Source organism: Hyla sarda, chromosome 7 (genome assembly GCF_029499605.1).
Source record: "Hyla sarda isolate aHylSar1 chromosome 7, aHylSar1.hap1, whole genome shotgun sequence".
Lineage (NCBI taxonomy): Eukaryota > Metazoa > Chordata > Amphibia > Anura > Hylidae > Hyla > Hyla sarda.
In genome coordinates this window covers 199,998,920-200,019,307 of record NC_079195.1, presented here as the reverse complement: position 1 = coordinate 200,019,307, position 20,388 = coordinate 199,998,920, and the positions used below count along the sequence as shown (strand labels likewise).

Genomic DNA, 20,388 nt, shown 5'->3' with positions numbered 1-20,388 from the left:
GGTAATATATACTGTTCTTCTGAATCTGTATACTCTTTTCTCTATGAATGGCAGCCAATGACAATGAGCAGGTTCCACCCATACATTCACATCAGGCTTGTATGCATGTCAGTGGAAAATGGGACACACAGAACTTTTTTACTTTCTTCCACTGGAAAGAAAATTTTGTTTTGACATTAAAACCTTGACACACCCAAATCTGAGAGGGAAGGACTAATGGAAGAAGTGATCCTAGTAGGAGACAGTATGTGACCTGTTCTGCGCTGAAGATGCGACATTGCAAAGGGTCTTTATATTTATTTGGTTGGCTTTAAGACAATTTGTATCTGTCTCTATAGGCCATATTCCTTAGTACTGCTTTACCCAATATTTAGTACTATTTCCACTATATGTATGAAGAATCCTTACTATTCATTGAGTTTTAAATAATACATCAAAATCAAATTGACAGGCATCATTTATCTGTATTTACCATGAACTATGTAACATACCTGCAACCTAGATGAGTACATATAATGGCATAGTTTAAAGGGGTTCCATAGCCTTACAAAATTGACGTCCTATTGTCCTATTGGGGGTCTGACCTTTAGGAACCCTGCCAAGTAACCTAATAGAATCCTTACTTCTTTGAAAGTTCTTTTGACAATAAATGGTCTTAGGGTGCGTTCACACGTGCGTATTTTCTGCTGCAGATCTGCTTCAGCAGATTTTATTGCCCATTGAAGTCAATGGGCAGCAAAATCTACAACAGCAAATCTGCAGCAGATCTGCAGCCAAAATACACACGTGTGAACGCACCCTTAGGGTGCATGCACACCTCGTTTTCAGGCTACGGCTGCCGGATCCGGCTGGGGGAGGGGAAAACCATGCTCTCCTGTACCCCAGCCGGACCAGTGCTGAAATCCATTGACTTTAATGAGCCGACCGTAGTCACCGTTTGACTCCAGTCGGCTTATTTTTGACCCGTATCCGGTTTTCTGACCGGACCTAAAACCGTAGTATACTACGGTTTTAGGTCCGGTCACAAAACCGGATACGGGATAGAAATTAGCCGACCGGTCAGCTCATTATAGTCATTGGATTTCAGCACTGGTCCGGCTGGGGTAACGGGAGCGCACGATTTTCCCCTCCCCCAGTCAGATCCGGCAGCCGTAGCCTGAAAACGTGGTGTGCATGCACCCTTACTTGCTTAATTGTCCTGATTTTCTAAGAGTGGAGTGGAGTCTTTAACAGGTATTTTTCCACGGTATTTACTAAGGTTTCCCTGCATTTTGCGCTTTGCCCTACGTTTTGCTTTTTTTTACACCTGCTCTGAGCTGTAAGGTTTTCCTCAGCTCAAATCCACCACATTTTCTGTGGAAACCTTAGTAAATATGTTGGGATTTTATGAAAATTTCAGGGACACACCCACTTTTTGGTGACCACGCCCTTTTTTCACGTATTCTTAGTAAAATGGAGAGTTGGTCAGGTTTTTCAATTCTGGCGCAGACAAATTTTCTGCCGCAATGTGCCAGAATCTGGCGCACAACCTGACAAAACATCTCGGTTTTACAATAGTAAATAAGGGCCAATGTCTTTACTCTAAAAAACCTTAGTGAAAGTTATTACTGTATCTTACAGTGGACACCAGCCTGCAACAACCATGATCAGACTTCAGTCTGATCCTGTCAGTTTAACCCTCTACATGCTGCAATCAGTAGGGATCATTGCATCTAGAGAATTAACTGAAAGACGCTGCACCTGTCAGGGGTCCGATTGGTACCCCCACAACACAATCACGGATTGCCGATTGGTTGCCATGGTAGACAGAGGTCTTCTGATCAGTATAAGCAATATAATGATTGCTTATACAAGTAACTTCAAGTGTGAAAAAAAAAATACTTTCTTAAAATATAGAAAAAATCCCCCCATAATAAAAAAAAATTCAACAACCCCCTTTTTCATTTTTCAAATAAAACTGCAAAAAAAAAAAAAAAAGGAAAAAAGTGGTATCACCACACAGTGAACAGCGTAAACAAAAAATAAATGCCACATGTAAAAATTACAAATTTTTTACCACATCACATCCCACAAAAAATGTAATACAAAGCAATCAAAAGGTTCAATAAAAACCACAGATCACAGAGCAGACTAGCTATCCTAAAGATCTGTAGACAAAAAAAATTTAAAAATATTGTGATTCAACACATTTCGTTTTAAGAAGTAAAACATAACAAAAATTATATAAATTGGTTCTCGCTGTAATTGTAGTGAACTGCAGAATAAAGACATCAATTTTACTGCAAAGTAAACTATGTAAATACAAAATTCCTCAAAGTTCAGTTCACAAATATATATTTTTTGCTGTTTCACAGTCCATACAATGACAAAATAAAGAGTGACTGTAAAAGTACAATTGGTCCCGCAAAAAACTAGCTATGATGTTGCTCTGTATACGGTAAAATACAAGAGTTATGGCTCTTAGAGTTACAAACCGTGCCAAAAATCACTGAAGGGGGTAGGAGCTAAAACAACCATAAAGGAAAAACAAATGATTTTCTTTCCTTATGTGTCCGATATTTTCGGAGCTGATTTTAAACCTCATTGGTGTTGTGGTTTGGCAATGGAGAAGGCCGCTTTCAGCTGTTTGACATGTCTTGTAGCCATGTTAGATTCTGGAAACATTGCTGTGGAATGAGCGGCCTGGCACATCTGCTTTCTATTTCATGCTCTTTCTGACGTGAAAAAAAAAACCTCTTATTGCCTCTGTGCTCTAGGTAGAAAGCTTGTGTAGAATCCATTACAGAGGATTTTTCTCTGAATTGAGAAAAAAAAAAAAGAAACAAACCTATGATTGTTGCCAGTTCCAGGTAGTGACGTACAATGATATTGTGAAACCGGGAGGGTCGGATACTTTTGCACGTTACATCTTCTTGCTGTTGAGAAGATGACTGGCGTCAGATAAGCTTCTAGTCTCTATCTATGATTCATGCCTTGGGTATTTCCCGGAGTCTCAGGATAAAGGTAATTTCTGATGACTAGATATAATTACATCTATACAATCAATTCTTTTATAGGGGATGATAAGTATGGATAACAGCATGGACATGGAGACGTGTGCATAACATAGAAAAGTATACAACATTTGCTTTTCGGATGTGCAAAATTTGCGACTAGTATTCAGTTTCTTGTCTAAATTAGACTTTGAAAATTTTGCTTATTCAATAGTACAAGCAAATGTGGCAAAATTTGTAGTACATCTTATCAGAGAAAAATGCCTCTTTTGCTACTTATCAGGCTCCTTTCCTGCTCCCTCTTCGCTCACATGGTCGTATTCTGCTGCGTATTTGCTGCTGCTTATTTTACTAGGAGTAGCAAAATCAGCGGCGTATTTTGCTACCCATTCACTTAAATTGGTAGTAAAATACGCAGCAAAATATGGCATGTGTGACCCTTCCCTTAAAGAGGTACTCCGGTGCAAAGCTATTTTTTTTTTAAAACAACTGGTGCCAAAAAAGCTAAACAGATTTGTCAATGACTTCTATTTAAACCGGAGCAAATCCCCAAAGCAAACCTCTCCTGCTCCGGACAGTTCCTGACATGGACAGAGATGGCAGCAGAGAGCACTGTGGTCAGACAGAAAAGAACTATACAACTTCCTCTGGAGCATACAGCAGCTGATACGTACTGGAAGGATTAAGATTTTTTAAATAGAAGTAATATACAAATCTGTATATCTTTCTGGCACCAGCCAATAAGAATTTTTTTTTTCTTCCATCGGAGTTCCCCTTTAAACTCAGGGGGGGGGGGGATAAGTGACTGAAAAGAGACAAACTTATAGCTGTCCCATGTAGAAGTGCTGGATGCTCAGCTTACACTGCTCAGTATTGAACTATAATGTCCCCCATGCTGCTGCTAAAGGTGTGCTTTAGAAATAAAGATGAGTTTTAGAGATGAGCGAACTTACAGTAAATTCGATTCGTCACAAACTTCTCGGCTCGGCAGTGGATGACTTATCCTGCATAAATTAGTTCAGCTTTCAGGTGCTCCGGTGGGCTGGAAAAGGTGGATACAGTCCTAGGAGACTCTTTCCTAGGAATGTATCCACCTTTTTCAGCCCACCGGAGCACCTGAAGGCTGAACTAATTTACGCAGGATAATTTATCAACTGCCGAGCCGAGAAGTTCGTGACGAATCGAATTTACTGTAAGTTCGCTCATCTCTAATGAGTTTGATCCCTTCTTCTGTGTGTACAGTGTATAGGAGGCATCACCCCCCCCCCCCCCCCCCCCCCCCGGCCCCTACCAAATTACACCATGTACCATAAAAGTTACATAATGGACAGAAACAGTGCTATTCATGTACCCACACATGACAGTGTATCCCCAAAAATTTACCAAAAAAAGAGCAGGCATGCTTCAAGAGTGTCCAGATTATTTTGTGCCAGAAATAGATGCTAAAATATCTGAATCTCTGGACTATCAGATGCTGAATTGCTTTAGGCCGCAGTGGTCTTCAAACTGTGGCCCTCCAGATGTTGCAAAACTAAAATTCCCAGCATGCCCGGACAGCCGTTGGCTGTCCGGGCATGCTGGGAGTTGTAGTTTTGCAACATCTGGAGGGCCACAGTTTGAAGACCGCTGCTTTAGGGTATATTCATACGAACAGTATCCTGCGCAGATTTGATGCTGTGTTCTGTCATTTAGTTTACACTGAAATCTGCAGCAGAAAATCCTGCGCATCAAATGTGCGCAGAATACTGTACGTGTGAATAGACCCTTAAACTAATTTTGTATACCGTAATTATACAGTGCAATCCCTTTGAGAAGACCTTCTAATTTGGCATAGAAAAGTGGTCATCTACCGTGGGGGTCTTCTAAATAAACAAAAAAACAAGGCCGCTATGCAAAATGTATGTGTCCTGGATAAAGGAGGTGGTCTTCTCAATGAGGTGGTCTTTTGGAGAGGTTTCACTCTATTTACACCTATCAGCAGAAAATGAAAGCCACTAAAGTTATTCACTTTGATTAATGACAAATTGAGGGAGATTTATCAAAACCGGTCCAGAGGAAAAGTTGCCCAGTTGCCCATAGCAACCAATCAGATTGCTTCTTTCATTTTTAACAAGGCCTCTGCAAAATGAAAGAAGCGATCTGATTGGTTGCTATGGGCAACTGGGCAACTTTTCCTTTGCACAGGTTTTGATAAATCTCCCCCAAAGACCCAATTTCACGGTGGAAGAGATGATAATAGGAATAATTGACGACGGCTGAGTCTTGGGCGCTCCTGGCTTATTGATGAGTGTGGGGAGGGGGCTAGCTGGGCATGATAGAAAGGTGTCAGGTGTCATATGGTTGTACCGTATAGGTACGAAACAGCTGTCAGGTCCTCACGCTCCCTAGCTTCCTTGTCTTGTCTCCCCCGCTGCACAATGCTGTGAGTTGTTATACTCTGCTGTATATTCTGCTGTATACCCGAGTAGTATGACTGACACATATAGCACTAGTATAATGGGGGTGGTAGTAGTAGTATTATGACTGACACATATAGCACTAGTATAATGGGGGTGGTAGTAGTACTATTATGACTGACACATATAGCACTAGTATAATGGGGGTGGTAGTAGTAGTATTATGACTGACACATATAGCACTAGTATAATGGGGGTGGTAGTAGTAGTATTATGACTGACACATATAGCACTAGTATAGTATAATGGGGGTGGTAGTAGTAGTATGACTGACACATATAGCACTAGTATAGTATAATGGGGGTGGTAGTAGTAGTATGACTGACACATATAGCACTAGTATAGTATAATGGGGGTGGTAGTAGTAGTATGACTGACACATATAGCACTAGTATAATGGGGGTGGTAGTAGTAGTATGACTGACACATATAGCACTAGTATAGTATAATGGGGGTGGTAGTAGTAGTATGACTGACACATATAGCACTAGTATAGTATAATGGGGGTGGTAGTAGTAGTAGTATGACTGACACATATAGCACTAGTATAATGGGGGTGGTAGTAGTAGTATGACTGACACATATAGCACTCATATAGTATAATGGGGGTGGTAGTAGTAGTATGACTGACACATATAGCACTCGTATAGTATAATGGGGGTGGTAGTAGTAGTATGACTGACACATATAGCACTCGTATAGTATAATGGGGGTGGTAGTATTAGTATGACCGACACATATAGCACTAGTGTAGTATAATAGGGGAGGTAGTAGTAGTATGACTGACACATATAGCACTCGTATAGTATAATGGGGGTGGTAGTAGTAGTATGACCAACACATATAGCACTCGTATAGTATAATGGGGGTGGTAGTAGTAGTATGACTGACACATATAGCACTCGTATAGTATAATGGGGGTGGTAGTAGTAGTATGACCAACACATATAGCACTAGTATAGTATAATGGGGGTGGTAGTAGTAGTATGACTGACACATATAGCACTAGTATAGTATAATGGTGGTGGAAGTAGTAGTATGACCGACACATATAGCACTAGTATAGTAAAATGGGGGTGGTAGTAGTATTATGACGGGACACATATAGCACTAGTATAGTAAACTGGGGGTGGTAGTAGTAGTATGACCCACATATATAGCATCAGTATAATGGGAGGAGTAGTAGTAATATAATGGGGTAGTAGCAGTATGACATATATAGCAGTAGTATGGTAGTATGGCGGTAGTGCACTTGCACTGGTATAGGATACTGGGGAAGTATTGGTATATTATCATGGTGGAATAATGCAGATGATATTACATCCGACTCCGCAGCTCCAGGACCTGATCCATCCTGGTTACTGAGATCTGTTCTACCCGGTGTCCTCTCCATGCGGTGAGCCCAGGGGAGCCCACCGTGTCCTATGCGCAGTCTGACTGCACGTAGGAGATCCAGCTTAAGGAATGATGTCCTGGGATATCACAGCCGTATCTGTACGTCAGCCTCCAATAAGACAGGGGAGGGGGCAGTGCCAGTGCTTTAGTAAATGGGGGGAGCAGCTTTAACCCCCGCCTCCTATCATTGTTATTTACCTGCCCACCCGCTTGCTTTTACTGTGGACAGGCAGCGCTTTGGATAGCTCCCCAAGGCACCGCAGTGCGCAGATTGGGAACCACTTAGTGGAAGAATAAAGCATATAGTAGTCTATGGTACAGAGCTTTTATTTTTATTTATTTTTTTTTTTTTAAATGTTGGCAAACTTCTTAATCCTTGTAGAGAAGCCACATATTTTAATTAAAATGTAATAAAAACAGAAGATTTCATAATACAGTTTTTTTTTGTACATACTGTTTTAATAAATATATTTTATATTACTTAGTAAGTCAAATGTAACTCCGGGCAGAAACTGAAACTTCCGGCTTCATTTCTTATCCTCAGTATATTATTTGGCCGGTTTCCTGCTGATACCAAGGGACCTGCTAGGGATAGTGTTATTACCTGACCTGTCCTCTAAATAGTCCAAGAGAATGAGATGTTTTAGTCTCAGTGCGTTTCCCAAGTGAAGGCAAGAGAGGCCAACAAGAGCCAAAGGGCACAGCGCTATGGAGTGCACCACGGCCCCTTGAGTCTAGCGTACAGTGGAAGGCTTGCTGCCTTGTGTATGATTCTTGTATAACTTATGTGTAATATAGGACGGATTCTAAAATATATGCATGGCCGTGATCAAAAATGGCTGATTTGTTGCAGATTTTTGGATATCCGCAACATATTACAGTACAATACATAGTGTAAAAAAGAAAGAGAAGCGGAGCACTCACACGATCACCTGTACTTCGGATCAAATGCTGAAAATGGAGGTCCCGATTCCGGTGACTTCTGCAGGGGGGCGATGGTGGAATTGGGGGAGCTCAGACGCCGGCCACGGTCCGTATCGCGCCAATGGGCACTTCGTCAGGCCGGGAGGTGATAGTGGATTTGGGGAGCTCAGACGCCGGCCACGGTCCGTATCGCGCCAATGGACACTTCGTCAGGCCGGGAGGTGATGGTGGAATTGGGGGAGCTCAGACGCCGGCCACGGTCCGTATCGGGCCAATGGGCACTTCGTCAGGCCGGGAGGTGATGGTGGAATTGGAGGAGCTCAGACGCCGGCCACGGTCCGTATCGCGCCAATGGACACTTCGTCAGGCCGGGAGGTGATGGTGGAATTGGGGGAGCTCAGACGCCGGCCACGGTCCGTATCGGGCCAATGGGCACTTCGTCAGGCCGGGAGGTGATGGTGGAATTGGAGGAGCTCAGACGCCGCCCACGGTCCGTATCGCGCCAATGGACACTTCGTCAGGCCGGGAGGTGATGGTGGAATTGGGGGAGCTCAGATGCCGGCCACGGTCCGTATCGCGCCAATGGACACTTCGTCAGGCCGGGAGGTAATGGTGGAATTGGGGGAGCTCAGACGCCGGCCATGGTCCGTATCGGGCCAATGGGCACTTCGTCAGGCCGGGAGGTGATGGTGGAATTGGGGGAGCTCAGACTCCGGTCACGGTCTGTATTGTGCCAACGGGAGGTGATGGTGGAATTTGGGGAGCTCAGACGCCGCCCACAGTCCGTATCGCGCCAATGAGCGCTTCGTCAGGCCGTACGGCCTGACGAAGCGCCCATTGGCGCGAAACGGACTGCGGCCGGCATCTGAGCTCCCCCAATTCCACCATTGCCTCCCTGCAGAAGTCACCGGAATCGGGACCTCCGTTTTCAGCATTTAATCCGAAGTACAAGTGATCGCGTCAGTGCTCCGCTTCTCTTTCTTTTTTACACTATGAATTGCATTTTGTTTTATACGTGATGCACCGCCATCGATCCATATCGGACATTTGACACCACCTCTTTATCCATTAGCGCATTACTTGTCTAGTATTTTCCAGTGCCAATTGCTCACTATACATCTCTGTACTTTTCCTTTTTCTGGTTGCATGGTACAGTACAATACATTGGAAGGGGCTCTCAAAACCCCATTCACATGTAGTGGAAAAGTATTGCACAGATTTCAGGGCAGCATCCTGTGGGATTACTGCGGACCCCTTTGTGGAGATGCAAAAGTTAAAATCTAGTGTAAACACCTAACAAAATCTACTAATGCTAATACATAAGGATTTTGCCGTAGAATTGTGACAAAATTTACAGTAGCCTCTCCACCACAACTGTTTGTGGCCTTAGGTGATTTATTGTTTTTATTGGTATTGCACAATTTCTCCATAGGTTTTTATTAAGATTTTTGCTCAGTTTCTCTTCTACAGCCTCTTGGTTTTCGCATGTAGTACAAACTGCTGTATCCAATTCTTGGTGTGAAATCCATGAGAGGAGCATGGGTCTGTTTTTAGCCTTTATGTCTTCTTTCCAGAACAAACTTTGTCTAAGCTGATTCATGGCAACATCAAAGCTCATTCAGGAGAGGACAGATAAGGGCTGGAAACAGACCCCTCCCAGTACAAGTCTGATAGATTTCACTGAGAATGGGACACAACAGTCTGGACTGCATGTTAAAAAAAAGAGGCTGTTGAAAAGAAATTGAGCAAAAAATGTAATTCAGACCTATGGAAGAAATATTCCTGTACCGTAATTAGAAGAAGTGAGAATTATTGCATTCAGAGTTGCTCATAGCATTTAAAGGGGTACTCCGGTGGAAAACCTTTTTTTTTTTTTATCAACTGGTGCAAGAAAGTTAAACAGATTTGTAAATTACTTCTATTAAAAAATCATAATCCTTCCAGTACTTATTAGCTGCTGAATACTACAGAGGAAATTCTTTTCTTTTTGGAACACAGAGCTCTCTGCTGACATCACGAGCACAGTGCTCTCTGCTGACATCTCTGTCCATTTTAAGAACTGCGAAGAGTAGGAGAAAATCCTCATAGCAAACATATACTGCTCTGGACAGTTATTAAAATGGACAGAGATGTCAGCAGAGAGCACTGTGCTCGTGATGTCAGCAGAGAGCTCTGTGTTCCAAAAAGAAAAAACTTTCCTCTGTAGTATTCAGCAACTAATAAGTACTGGAAGGATTAAGATTTTTTAATAGAAGTAATTTACAAATCTGTTTGACTTTTTGGCACCAGTTTATTAAAAAAAAAAAAAAGTTTTCCATCGGAGTACCCCTTTAAAGAGTAAAGTTTTATGAAAAACCACTAGAGCAGCACTGTGTACAATAGTACATTTTTTAGTGGGGAGAACATGTAGATTCTAGGTCAGTGTTTCCGGGCATTCTCTATGACAGCGCCATAGACAGATCATGGAGCACCTGACGACATACAGCTCCAAGCACAGGGAATGATGAGGCCCCATTCTGGATCCCCGTTTCCTGCGGATAGGGGATAAGTTATAAAGTACTGGAGTACTCCTTTATCCTATACATCGGATAGATCAGAACTACAAAACACACGTGATAGTTGGTGCCCCTGTTATAGATGCACATTGTCACTCCCCAACATTTTTCCTGGTTCTTAAAGGGGTTCTCCAGTGGAATACATTTTTTTTTTTTTTAAATCAACTGGTGCCAGAAAGTTAAACAGATTTGTAAGTTACTTCCATTTAAAAATCTTAATCCTTCCAGTACTTATCAGCTGCTTTAAGCTCCACAGGAAGTTCTTTTCTTTTTGAATTTCTTTTCTGTCTGACCACAGTGCTCTCTGCTGACACCTCTGTCCATGTCAGGAACTGTCCAGAGTAGGAGTAAATCCCCATAGCAAACCTCTCCTGCTCTGGACAGTTCCTGAAATGGACAGAGGTGTCAGCAGAGAGCACTGTGGTCAGACAGAAAGGAAATTCAAAAAGAAAAGAACTTCCTGTGGAGCATACAGCAGCTGAGAAGTACTGGAAGGATTAAGATTTTTAAATAGAAGTAATTTACAAATCTATTTAACTTTCCAACACCATTGATAAAAAAAAAAAATATATATATATATATATATGTTTTTCACTGGAGTACCCCTTTAAATACTAACTATTGTAAATGTAGGGATGGTGGTGGTGTGGGGTGGAGTGTTTTTGGATTTTCCAATGTATCTTGAATCGGGATTGTGACTTGCAAGATTTTCCTTTTAAGATGGAGCCTCTAGGATTCCTTGTTCTTTTGTCCCCACCCTGCTATTTCAAGCCCATAACATTTTAGGCCAAATTAATAAAAATAAATAATAATTGGATGATGCTATCCTTTCACTTTGTTAAAGGGGCCAGAAAATATATTGTGATTCTGGACAGTCTTCTTGGCGTGGTTAGAGGGTTCACATAGTATTCTCATCTAGAGAACATTAGATGGCATACAGAACAGATAAATTTACTCTGGAGACAATCCCAAAATGGTTAATCCGTGTCTTCTGTATCTTCTCATACAATGAAGGTATTAATATAGTGTGGTAGATGATGGTGACACATCGACGCCATACATTAGTACAGTGGTCCCTCAACATACGATGGTAATCCGTTCCAAATGGACCATCGTTTGTTGAAACCATCGTATGTTGAGGGATCCGTGCAATGTAAAGTATAGGACAGTGGTCTACAACCTGCGGACCTCCAGATGTTGCAAAACTACAACACCCAGCATGCCCGGACAGCCAACGGCTGTCCGGGCATGCTGGGAGTTGTAGTTTTGCAACATCTGGAGGTCCGTAGGTTGAAGACCACTGGTATTGGAGGTTATACTCACCTGTCCCCGCCGCTCCGGACCGTCACCGCTGCCCTGGATGTCGCCTTCCATCGCTGTCGCCGTGTCCCTGACGCTCCGGCAAGGCCTCTGCTTCCCCGGCATCCTCGCTCTCCGTCGCCGCCATCATGTCGCTACGCACGCCGCTCCTATTGGATGACGGGATGGCGTGCGCAGCGACGTGATGACGACGATGGAGAGCACTGATGATGCAGGGATCCCGAAGAGGACGCGCCGGAGCCCCGAGGACAGGTAAGTGATCATCAGCGGATCACACGGGGCACCGTAAACGGCTATCCGGTGGCAGCTGAAGCAGTCTGCGCTGCCGGATAGCCGTTTATGCGATGGCGCCGACATACAAAAGCATCGTATGTTGATGCTGCCTTCAACATGCGATGGCCTCAGAGAGGCCATCGCATGTTGAAATGATCGTTATGTCGGGGTCATCATAGGTCGGGGGGGGGGGGGTCACTGTATATATCTTATTATTAGGCTTATGACGGGGTTGTCTTTATAGAAGTGGTGTAAGTCTGTTACAACCTATTGTAACAGTCATGGCAGAGCCTTTAATATTGGCGGTTTGCGGCAAACTTTTTTCTTAAAGGGGTACTCTGGCGGAAAAACTTTTTTTTTTTTTTTTTTTTTTTTAAATCAACTGGTGCCAGAAGGTTAAACAGATTTGTAAATTACTTCTATTAAAAAATCTTAATGCTTCCAGTACTTATTAGCTGGTGAATACTACAGAGGAAATTCTTTTCTTTTTGGAACACAGAGCTCTCTGTTGACATCTTGAGCCCAGTGCTCTCTGCTGACATCTCTCTCCATTTTAAGAATTGTCCAGAGTTAGGAGAAAATCCCCATAGCAAACATATGCTGCTCTGGACAGTTCCTAAAATGGACAGAGATGTCAGCAGAGAGCACTGTACTCGTGATGTCAGCAGAGAGCTCTGTGTTCCAAAAAGAAAAGAATTTCCTCTGTAGTATTCAGCAGCTAATAAGTACTGGAAGGATTAAGATTTTTTAATAGAAGTAATTTACAAATCTGTCTAACTTTCTGGCACCAGTTGATAAAAAAAAAAAAAAAAGTTTTCCACCCGAGTACCCCTTTAATGCTCCAGTGCCAGCAGGGCGTGCGGTGCCATTTGCCAGTGTACAATTATCTGCTACATGGCCTGTCAGCATACCAGTAAGATGGATAGTATTCTCCAGCAGTTTTCCAAGTAATAGTAAGCATTAACGTTCTCATTATGTAACCACTGCCAGATCCAACACAAAACTGATGACATTCATATGAGGATATGTGGAGCTTTCTTAGTGCTTTTGGGGCCAGATAAAAAAAAATGTATTGCATGCTACATACAACGTACCATATGCTCAACGTGTAAAGATGTCAGTTCACATTAGGGTTAGGGATACTTTAGTTAAAGGGGCACTCTGGAGGAAAACATTTTTTCAAATCATCTGGTGCCAGAAAGTTATACAGATTTGTAAAATACTTCTATTTAAAAATCTTAAAGGGGTACTCCGGTGAACACCTTTTTTCTTTTAAATCAACTGGTGGCAGAAAGTTAAACATATTTGTAAATTACTTCTATTAAAAAATCTTAATCCTTCCAGTACTTATTAGCTGCTGAATGCTACAGAGGAAATTCCTTTCTTTTTGGAACACTGATGACATCACGAGCACAGTGCTCTCTGTTGACATCTCTGTCCATTTTAACAACCATGCATAGCAGATGTATGCTAAGGGCAGCATGGTGGCTCAGTGGTTTAGCTCTGCTGCCTTGCAGTGCTGGGGACTTGGGTTCAAATCCCACTAAGGACAACAATAAATAAAGCATTATTATCATTATAATAACGTCAGCAGAGAGAACTGTGCTCGTGATGTCATCAGAGAGCATTCCAAAATGAAAAGAATTTCCTCTGTAGTATTCAGCAGCTAATAAGTACAGGAAGGATTAAGATTTTTTAACAGAAGTAATTTACAAATATGTTTAACTTTCTGCCACCAGTTGATTTAAAAGAAAAAAGGTTTTCACCGGAGTACCCCTTTAATCCTTCCAATACTTATCAGCTGCTGTATGCTCCAGAGTATATTGTGTAGTTCTTTTCAGTCTGACCACAGTGCTCTCTGCTGACACCTCTGTCTGTGTCAGGAACTGTCAAGAGCATGAGAAAATCCCTATAGCTCCTATATCCTGTTCTAGAAAGTTCCTAACATGAACAGAGCAGCTGATAAGTACTGGAAGGATTAAGAATTTTTAATTGAAGTAATTTACAAATCTGTATAACTTTCTGGCACCAGTTTATATAAAATCCCCCCTCTGGATTCTCCTTTTAAGGTAAAAATCCTATTTTGCCCCATTGAGCTTGAGGCTGTGAACAAAAATGTTTGGGGTTCAAATTAAAGTTTCATTATGAAGATTGTTTATGCATTGCTAAAACTGATTATGTATGTAAAATTGGAAAAGACTTAAAGGGGTACTCCGGTGGAAATTTTTTTTTAGTTTTTTTTTGTTAAATCAACTGGTGTCAGAAAGTTAAACAGATTTCTAAGTTATTTCTATTAAAAAATCTTAATCCTTCCAGTACTTATTAGCAGCTGTATGCTACAGAGGAAATTCTTTTCTTTTAGAATTTCTTTTTTGTCTTGTCCACAGTGCTCTCTGCTGACACCTGATGCCCGTATCAAGAACTGTCCAGAGCAGGAGAAAATCCCCATAGCAAACCTATGCTGCTCTGGACAGTTCCTGACACGGACAGAGGTGTCAGCAGAGAGCACTGTGGACAAGACAAAAAAAGAAATTCAAAAAGCAAAGAATTTCCTCTGTAGCATACAGCTGCTAATAAGTACTGGAAGGAAAAATATTTTTTAATAGAAGTTATTTACAAATCTGTTTAACTTTCTGGCACCAGTTAATTTAAAAAAAAAAAAAAAAAAGTTTTCCACCGGAGTACCTCTTTAACAACTCTTCCATTATGCTATATTGGAAACACAATACTGGAAAACATACCATAAAAAAATATTAGGTACTCTACTGACTGTAAACTCAGACTCCACCATGAGACTCAACGCTTCCAATGGAAGCGTTGAGTCTCATGGTGGAGTCTGAGTTTACAGTCAGTAGAGTACCTAATATTTTTTATGGTATGTTTGTATAGTCAGTGGGGGGAAGGAATGAAAACAAAGCTGCCGCCAGTAATGGAGGGATGTTAGGTGGGCAGTGATGCTTACAGTGGGGAACTGATGGGAAGGTGGAGCAAGTGGGAAGGCTGTCAGTTGTAGAGATAAGGGGAGAGTGCTGCTGCCAGTGGCGGAGGGGTGGTTAGAAGCACAAAGCTGCTGCCAGTGGTGGAGGGGTGGTTAGAAGCAGAATGCTGCTGCCAGTGGTGGAGGGGTGGTTAGAAGCACAATGCTGCTGCCAGTGGTGGAGGGGTGGTTAGAAGCACAATGCTGCTGCCAGTGGTGGAGGGATAGTTAGAAGCACAAAGCTGCTGCCAGTGGTGGAGGGGTGGTTAGAAACACAATGCTGCTGCCAGTGGTGGAGGGGTGGTTAGAAGCACAATGCTGCTGCCAGTGGTGGAGGGGTGGTTAGAAGCACAATGCTGCTGCCAGTGGTGGAGGGGTGGTTAGAAGCACAATGCTGCTGCCAGTGGTGGAGGGGTGGTTAGAAGCACAATGCTGCTGCCAGTGGTGGAGGGGTGGTTAGAAGCACAATGCTGCTGCCAGTGGTGGAGGGGTGGTTAGAAGCACAATGCTGCTGCCAGTGGTGGAGGGGTGGTTAGAAGGACAATGCTGCTGCCAGTGGTGGAGGGGTGGTTAGAAGCACAATGCTGCTGCCAGTGGTGGAGGGGTGGTTAGAAGCACAATGCTGCTGCCAGTGGTGGAGGGGTGGTTAGAAGCATAATGCTGCTGCCAGTGATGGAGGGGTGGTTAGAAGCACAATGCTGCTGCCAGTGGTGGAGGGATGGTTAGAAGGACAATGCTGCTGCCAGTGGTGGAGGGGTGGTTAGAAGCACAATGCTGCTGCCAGTGGGATGGGGTTGTTTGGGGTCTTATTAACTTAGGGGTCTTGTCCAGGGTCTGAATTTTTGTTGCTATAAAGAGTGGGGATGGGCTACAAGGTTGAAAATGGCTAAGCAGCTTACCCTTAAGCATTCAGGGGACGTCATCATAGAGCTCTGAGCTGGATGGAGAAGAAAAGGAATGACTACAAAAAGACATCACCTGTGAGTCACTAGACATAATAGTTGTGTGTTCTGCCGATGACTGTGTCTATATTCTTTTGTATAGTCTGCAGTGTGATAACGTTTTGCAGACCGCCTTGTGTAGAACCGGTGTCTGAGCACTATATGGTCATGGTTATATTGGCACTTAAAGGGGTACTCCACTGCTCAGTGTTTGGATCAACTGTTCCAAATGCTGGAGCTGGCGCCAGGAGCTGGTGACGGCATAGCCCCGCCATCCCTCATGACGTCACGCCCTGCCCCCTCAATGCAAGTCTATGGGAGGATGCGTGACAGCCGTCACGCCCCCTCCCATAGACTTGCACTGAGAGGGCGGGGCGTGATGTCATGAGGGGGCAGGGATATGCCGTCATGAGCACCCGGTGCCGACTCCAGCATTTGGAACAGTTGATCCAAACACTGAGCAGCGGAGTACCCCTTTAAGGAGATGGCTAGGGTTAATGGCCAAATAGAACATTTGCTTCAGCCCACCTTGTGGTAACATGTCAGCACTGCCTGCCTTAATGGTTGGGAAGTGGGGCATATTTTTAGGCACAAGGTGGCACTTACATTAGTTTTATTTATGGTGTATTGAACAATTGGTGTATTCTGTTTTTCATGATAATTCACTTAATTTTTTTGTGGAGTGTTGACTTGATTTGCCATAAAGCAACGCATTTAAAAATCCCATTTAACATGATTTTTATTGGGGTTTTTCAAAGAATTAAACAAAAGGAACATTTTGAACAATGAATTTGGAATGTAATATAGAACAAATTAATATGTATTCGTCCATAAAAAGACAATGTTATTAATAATGCATGTGTTGTAAAAATTGTAGCATTATATATAAACTTATGATTGTTTAGGCTAAACATTATTTATGTATCTTTAGGCTAAATATTATTTATGTATCTTTAGGCTAAACATTATTTATGTATCTTTAGGCTAAACATTATTTATGTATCTTTAGGCTAAATATTATTTAGCCTAAAGATACTAAATGTTTGACATAAAAATGACTAATGTTAATTTGTAGTTATGAAAGGCTGAAGGCTTTATTAAAGGGGTTATCCAGGAAAAAACTTTTTTTTTTTATATATCAACTGGCTACAGAAAGTTAAACAGATTTGCAAATTACTTCTATTTAAAAAATCTTAATCCTTTCAGTACTTATGAGCTGCTGAAGTTGAGTTGTTATTTTCTGTCTAAGTTCTCTCTGATGACACGTGTCTCGGGAACCACCCAGTTTAGAAGCAAATCCCCATAGCAAACCTCTTCTACTCTGTGCAGTTCCCGAGACAAGCAGAGATGTCAGCAAAGAGCACAGTTGCCTGACAGGAAACAACAACTCAACTTCAGCAGCTGATAATTATTGAAAGGATTAAGATTTTTTAATAAAAGTAATTTACAAATCTGTTTAACTTTCTGGAGCCAGTTGATATATATATATATATATATATATATATATATATATATATATAAAAAAGTTTTTTCCTGGAATAACCCTTTACGCGTATAAAATTTATGATAAGTTGTTAATTTCTATATCTCTTTGTTGTTGTAACTTACTGGAATCATTTTTTACGTAGTTGTTGTATTTCGCCTTAGACGCTTCTTCCTCTTCCCTCATAGATGCAGTTTACAATCTTATGTCCATAATGCATCAATAATGTACAAAGCCTTAGTAGTAGGTAATGGAGAACAATATATGTAGGATAACAGGTGTAGACGAGATGAATTAGATATAAGATTAATGAAATCAACCTTTATTTGGATAATATAAATCCCAACACTTCCACCAATTCTTTATTTCATAAAAAAATCCCATTGTGCTCTTTTTCTGTTCTAGTGAATGGAGGATATGCTCAGTATAATCTGAAGAAGAGCCTATTGGGAATTGAAGAGATGGCCAGCACCGTCCTAGAGGACAGAGAGCATTTCCTTGGCCATGTCAGGAATCCGGTGACGCCTGATGAGTACATGGGTTCTTATGAGGGCGCAGACGACGCAGAATACACACATAACAGGTAAACAATGTATTGGCTACAATCAGAGGTCTGTAATAATAGGACTCTGTAAAACATATGACTGGGGAGCTGAATACAGTATACGGGCTCTTGGGGTTGAGATATTGTTCAGGTTAGATGTCATAAAAACTGAAAGTCCCGTAATTATGTAGTCTCGTCGTCTGTCATTGACGGCAATTATAAGACAATAGTAATTAGGAGGGAGAGGATAAAGCACAGGTTAAGGGTCAGGCCGGATACTTGTAACCATATTGTACTTCCCATAATGAAGGGATGAGAGATGCTCATACATCAGAAATCCGACCCCTTTCTCCATCTCATCCCTGATGTTTTTCCCAGGACGAAGAGACACATTACACAGGAGCAAGTTCATTGTCTTTGTCACATGGTCCTCTCGTAATCTCATCGATCAGGTTGTACATCAAAGGCTGATCAACACAATGTAGCGTTCTATGGATCCATCTAGACTGTAGCACTGAACGGTGTTATATTGAAGGGGGACATAGGAAGTGTGTTAGGTAGAACACAGCAACATAAGATGCCGATACTCCCATGTGGTGTGACGAAGGTAATGTGGGGTTTTCTTCTTTCATTTGCTTTTAAGTTTTGAGTTTGGAAAAATATAAATTGAAACATTATAATTAAACTGCGGGAATAGTGATGTATTCTTAGATTTCCCAGATTAATAATAGAGGAATGGCACAATGTATTCTTTAGAGTTCTGAGAAAAGATGCTCCAGAATTTTTATCTATATATATAATACTCAACGTGTATGTGTATATGTTCCATCATCACGTCCAAACAGCTGAAGATATTAACATGAAACGTGGCACACATGTTACTTATATGTCAACAACAAACATAGGATAGGTGAATTAGCCCTTACTCACCCCCATTTGCGAGAGTTGGGGTTTTCGTTAAAAGTCCCATACAAGTCTATGGGAAATATATGTTACTGCATAACTTCCAAACGGCTGGAGATATTTTGATAATAACTCAGTCACGTTACTTCATGTCCCATACAAGTATTTAGGACTTCTGGTGCCTTACTCTACAAGCTCCGCTCTGCATCTCCAGGTGAATGTGTCAGTCCGGCTGGCAAGCCGCACCCCTCCCCACATGCCATGCCCCATCTTGCAAATACACACCCCTTTTATTTTCAGCTTACAATATCTTCATCACAACTCAGCCCCACCTGAGGACAAGATATGAGGATTAGATATGGGGACGGGATATGAGGTCGGGATGTGGGGACGGGATATGAGGTCGGGATATGAGGACGGGATATGAGGTCTGGATATGAGGTCGGACATGGGGATGGGATATAAGGACGTGATATGAGTTCGGGAAATGGGGACGGGATATGGGGATGGGATATAGGGACGGGATATGGGGATGGGATATAGGGACGGGATATGAGGTCGGGATATAAGGACGTGATATGAGGTCGGGATATAAGGACGTGATATGAGGTCGGGAAATTAGGACAGGATATGAGGTCGGAATATGAGGAGGGGATTTGGGGTCGGGATATGAGGAGGGCATATGGGGTCAGGATTTGAGGACGGGAAATTAGGACAAAAGCTTCCTCTTTTGTTGCTTTTCCTCCCATAAAAGGATTAGGTAGGAAAAACTAGGCAGCGCCAGGTACTCAGCTAGTTTTACAATAAATGTGTATAAGTATTAAAGTGGTATTCTGGCGAATAATATCTTATCCTCTATCCTTTGGATAGGGGATAAGATGTTTTTTGCTGGACTACCCATTAACGGAAAGAAAAATGACAGAGCCTCTTTAAGAAACTTCATGGGTTGAAAGTGGGAGATAGGAATTGATTCTTTCTGACATTATGGTTATATGATGAGAATATTATGGAAAATATATGACCTGTTGCAGTAGCAGCTTTGACCGGTCATCTCACAGTTACATAAACTAGGATTCCATTGCATATGTGTCCAGTTCTGAACAATTTTGAACATCAAATGTTTAGTTGAGCATGTCCAAATGATGGGGCTTAGATGTGGACGGATCAATCAAATAGGGCAATTGGCATCAGCCTCATAAGAGTTTTTGCCTTCCTCTGGATCAACACAGTAGGGACACAATAGGGATATAGGTTGAACTTGATGGAGAGTTTTTGCATGGGTCAAAGATCAGCACCAGTGAAAATTGTGTGGCCCATTGCATCAAGGATAAATTGTTATTTTCATACATATTGCCCAAGACAATTATTGTCTTCATTTTTTCGACCACATCTAACCCAACCGATGTATCTAAGCTTTAACATAATAGAAGTGAGCAGTTTAGTTCTATTTAGGCTCAGTGTTTTCTTGCCTCCTTTTTCTGCAGGTCTACCCATTATTGCACCTCCATATCTTTTTGTGTGAATGGGGCTCGCTCTTCCAGTCGGATCAAGCAGGAGGGTCCCTCCGACTTCTCTCATCTATCAGCGGTATCTCGGCACTCGGGCATCTCAGAGTTAAGAGCAT

The 20,388-nt window shown here is 42.1% G+C and overlaps 1 protein-coding gene across 12 annotated transcripts in view; it reads left to right on the top strand.

Annotated features, from left to right (window-relative positions):
• The window catches only part of GLIS1 (GLIS family zinc finger 1), a 162,306-nt gene that overhangs the window by 80,117 nt on the left and 61,801 nt on the right, over positions 1-20,388 (top strand). For 6 of the 12 annotated variants that reach the window (XM_056532126.1, XM_056532124.1, XM_056532134.1 and 3 more), the window contains exons 2-3: positions 17,723-17,900; positions 20,249-20,388. The exon at positions 20,249-20,388 is cut by the window's right edge and continues 800 nt beyond it. In XM_056532126.1, the coding sequence (XP_056388101.1) occupies positions 17,779-17,900; positions 20,249-20,388 (262 nt within the window). In that variant the 5' untranslated portion in view covers positions 17,723-17,778. Of the gene's footprint in view, positions 1-5,221; positions 5,416-6,784; positions 6,944-7,073; positions 7,160-16,239; positions 16,430-17,722; positions 17,901-20,248 lie in introns of those variants that run through there. The other 6 variants (XM_056532130.1, XM_056532128.1, XM_056532129.1 and 3 more) reach the window with 6 other exon arrangements.